Below are 4325 nucleotides of genomic sequence, written 5' to 3' on the forward strand. Positions count from 1 at the left end.
AACTTATGTCATGCTTCCCTTTTCCAAGTTGATTTAAAGGAAGCTATAACTTAATATTCTAAAAAATATTTATAGATCTCTATTTTTAGCCAATATAAAAGTTAAGGTCTCACCAGTGTAAAATTCAAAAAATCATACCTTAAGCATCCCATCCCCTCTAGCACATTCCTCTCATTTTATTTTGAAAACAACATCAATTATGCATTAATGATAAAAAAAGGAAGTACAAAAATCTAAGAGATAGCTAATCTATGACAGTCTTCGATAACCATCTTAACAAATGAAAGAGGAATATCATTAAAAGAAGCATAATCCTTTTTTTTTTTATCAAAAACAACAAAGGATGCACAAAAATCAGCCACCTTATTACATGGCCTTGAAACATAAAGAAAAATAAAATTTTGAAATTCATCAAAGGATAAATCCACATTCATCAATGTCTTATTTGAATTATTCTTCAAGGAATTATGACAAAAATTCATTGCATTGACGTTATCACCTTCAATTATGATGCTTTTTTTTTTAATCAAATCTCCATTCATGCAGAAATTTTGAAACGGTGCTAAAAACAGTGATTTTCAGATGATTAACATCCCAATGGCACATTTGTTTACCAAAAACATCTAAAAACTTTCCATTACGTTCTCTTATAATACCTCCAATTCCCGCAATATTTGATTTAAATAGAATAACATCATATTAGTTTTAATCCAATAAGGAGGTGAGGGATGCTAAAAATTTCGGTTCAGCTGTGTAAGCCGGTTAGCATTTCAGATTTCATTAATTTGATTTAATCTAATATTTAGGTTATAGTTCAACACTTCAACTGCACCTAGACAAGGAGTTAGAACCTTCACACAATGCTTGAAAAAATTCATTTTATTTGCATGTTTATAGTATGTCATATAATTTTGAGTTGTATTATTTATTGATATCTAATTTCATTTTGTATTTGTGAAAGAGTGTGTGTGTGTATATAGACTTTAATTTTATGCATTTTTTATCTTAAGATTTCAAATTTTATTTTATTTAACTGATAGTTTATTAAAAATTTTGAGCTTTTAATTTTTTGTTGGTCTTTAATTTAAAAAAAAAAATAGATATTTGAGTTATAGATATTAAATATATATAATTTTATTGAGCTTATTTGAATTAAGAAAAAGAAATTTTGGATGTAATTTTTTAGTTGAATCAAATTTTAATTTTTTATTATATTAATTTCTGAATTTTTTATAAATTTAAATTAAATATGAATATACAGAAATTTAGGAACAGCGAACGAGGCAGTGAGCCGACTCGTAAGATGGCGTCCGGAGATTGTTCCCTGCTTTTCTTTAGGCTAACGTCATACAGTACAGCCACCCCTTCAACCCTTCTGAGCTCTCTCTTTTTTCCCCGAGAGAGAGAGAGAGAGAGAGAGAGAGAGCGTATTCAGTGCTTCTTGCTGGTCCCTCTTTACTGATCATGTAAGCTTTTCTTTGTCCAGAGCGTGTGACTAGGGAGGAGGTAGCAGTGATAGAAGACCAGAGGAGGAGAGAGTACTGGCGGTGAGGAGCGAGGTTTTGTTCTTACTGTTCTTATATAGCTTTCTTTCTAGTTAGAAACAGGCAGCGAAGAAGATAGAAAGAGAGCAGAGAGTTGTTGGTTGCTTTGTGGCAAGAGAGGAGGAGGAGGAGGAGGAGAAGGCTTCTTCTCGTTTCCTTTGAGGTTTCTTTCTTCCTGCAAAGTAATCGGAGAGGAAGAGAAAGATGATGCTAGCTGATGAAAGACGGTAGAATCCAGTCAAGAAGGGAAGAGGAGCTGTAGAGAGATACGGCAAATAAGGCTAGCATTAGAGAGCTGGAGAGGCTCAGATTTGAAGAGATCAGCTTCCGAAGTACAGCTGGTTGATCTAAAAAGAAGTGTTCTTTTAGTCTATTACAGCCCCACAAAAGAAAAAGGTGGATTTAGAGAGAGGAGAGAAGAAAGTTTAGTAGAAAATTCAGCAGTAAGCGAGAGCAATGCAGTCGGGTTTCGGAGGAGTGTCTGAGATGCAACAGTTCATGGTAGACGGCTCTGCCCACCCCTTCTTCTCAATCTCCTCCACCACACCACCACCGCCTAACGCCGACGTCATCGCCGCTGCGACTGCTGGAGGCCATGAAATCTACCATCCCGCCGCCATAGCACCGACCAACAAGTTATTCAACACCTTCTACCGTCATCCCGGCCAATACTCGCAGCAAAGTCCGCCGCCGCTGCCCCACTTCCCTCATTTCCACTCAAATATCCCCATCACTCAACAACTCTTCACCCCACCACCGCAGCCTCATGACCATCACCACCACCACCATTTCCAACTCTTTCAAGCCAACCATCATAACCACCGCCGCCTTATCCCCAATTCACCTTCCCTCGACCACGACACAAATCCAGAGAATTCCGTCAGCGGCCCGTTGCTTCACGGAGACGGCGGCCCACCAACTCCTTTTCTGCCCGCCGACATGAAATTTAAACTATCCGTCGACGACAGCAGCGGCGGCGGTAGCCGCCATACCTTCAACAACGACAATGATGTTCCCAGCAGCATTCTCCACGGCGAAAATGCCTCCGAGAGCCGATTACGTTCATGGAATAGAGAAGACTGCACCATAAAGGAGCCGTTTTGGTAAATACTACCTACCTATCTTCAAAGATCCGAAATTCAAAAGTTCTACTTTTTCTTATTTTATAATTCTTTTCAGGCGGCCATTAGATTTAGACTACATTAACAGCAACAACAAGCGGTGCAAAGAGAAGGAGTCAGCCGAGCTCCACTTCGCTAAGCGAAGCAGAGTAACAGAGGAGCTGGAGAATTCCCATCCAGGCAACAACTATAAACTCTTCAGCGAGCTTGAAGCCATCTACAAACCTGGCGGCAGTAACTCCACCGCCACCGAACCAGTCAACATTAACCAAACCACAACCCACGCCGCCAACCAAACCACCGGCTCCGGCTCAGCTCTCACCGGCGACGACCATCCTCTCATCCCCCCTGTCACCACAGCTGCATTCGGCCTCGATTACCGCCTCGAAGACGACAATTCCACCGGCGGCGAAGCTCATACAAATCTCAAGAAAGCTCAACACCACTCCCGCCGCCGTCGCCGCCGGCGACGGCTGAAAATAAAGTCCATCGCTGCATTCTTCGAAGGACTGTTAAAACAGCTGATGGATCACCAGGAAGCCCTCCATAAAAAATTTCTCAACGCGATGGAGCTGCGTGACAAAGAACGGATTGGGCAGGAAGAAGTCCGGCGGGAGCAGGAAGCCGCCCGCGCTCGCCGTGAAGCCGTAGCTCGTGCCCACGACCGTGAACTCGCTGCCGCACGTGAAGCAGCCATACTCTCATTCCTTGAAAAGATCACCGGTGAAAACATCAACCTTCCACCCTTCCCCATCTCCTCCGCAGACAAAACCGACGTCGTTGCCAAAGCCGGCGACTTGATTCCTTCCACAATGCTGACGACGAGCCGGTGGCCGAAAATCGAAGTCCAGGCTCTGATTCAGGTACGCAGCGAGCTCGACGGCCAATTCCAAGAGCCGGGCTTGAAAGGCCCGCTTTGGGAAGAAGTCAGCGCCGCCATGGCGACAATGGGATACCTCCGGAGCGCAAAGCGATGCAAAGAAAAGTGGGAGAACATAAACAAATACTTCCGTAAAAGCAAAGAAAGCGGCCGTAAACGCTCTCAGCACTCCAAAACCTGCCCTTACTTCCACCAACTCGACCAACTCTACTCCAAAGAAACTGGCCGAAAGGTCAAGAACTCCGAGCTTCTCGACGCCGTCGTCGTCTCCGGAGCCGGAGAGGAGGTGGGGGACAGCGAAGGGCGAAGGACGGCGGTAGATGAAGAAGAACAAGAGGAGGACGACGACGTCGACGACGAGTCGAGTCAATTCATCGAACAGTTGCAGTAATTGGAATGCGTGCTGTGCAGAGAATTGTTTGTTAGCAGTAATATAATCACTTTGGTCGATATAATAAGACATATCCTGCAAAGTTTTTATTTTCTATCTAATAAAAATATGTTTCTTATTAAATAATTATGGATTCCTTTGCCGAGATTAAAATAATTATTATTTTTTTATTTTTTTAATTACTAATAGATAAAAATAATATTTATATATTAATGAATTTGAAGTTCATTTTAAAATGATTTATATTTGAATTTATTCTTCTTCTTCTTATTAAGAAATGATGACAATTTACAATTTAGGAAATTAAGATAAAGTATTTCTTATTGATGATGAGCCATTCAATATTATGAGCATCATTGATGTGACACTTCAAACTATGAATAGAATTA

General features: G+C 41.4%; 1 protein-coding gene across 1 annotated transcript; it reads left to right on the forward strand.

Moving 5' to 3' along the window:
* The first annotated feature begins 1276 nt into the window (after positions 1 to 1276).
* On the forward strand, positions 1277 to 4062 carry LOC110101729 (trihelix transcription factor GT-2). Its single transcript, XM_020829757.2, has 2 exons — positions 1277 to 2647; positions 2724 to 4062. The coding sequence occupies exons 1-2, from the start codon at positions 2001 to 2003 to the stop codon at positions 3934 to 3936; spliced, it is 1860 nt and encodes a 619-aa protein (XP_020685416.1). The 5' UTR covers positions 1277 to 2000; the 3' UTR covers positions 3937 to 4062.
* Positions 4063 to 4325: the final 263 nt, after the last annotated feature.

The sequence above is a fragment of the Dendrobium catenatum genome, unplaced genomic scaffold (genome assembly GCF_001605985.2).
Source record: "Dendrobium catenatum unplaced genomic scaffold, ASM160598v2 fragScaff_scaffold_772, whole genome shotgun sequence".
Lineage (NCBI taxonomy): Eukaryota > Viridiplantae > Streptophyta > Magnoliopsida > Asparagales > Orchidaceae > Dendrobium > Dendrobium catenatum.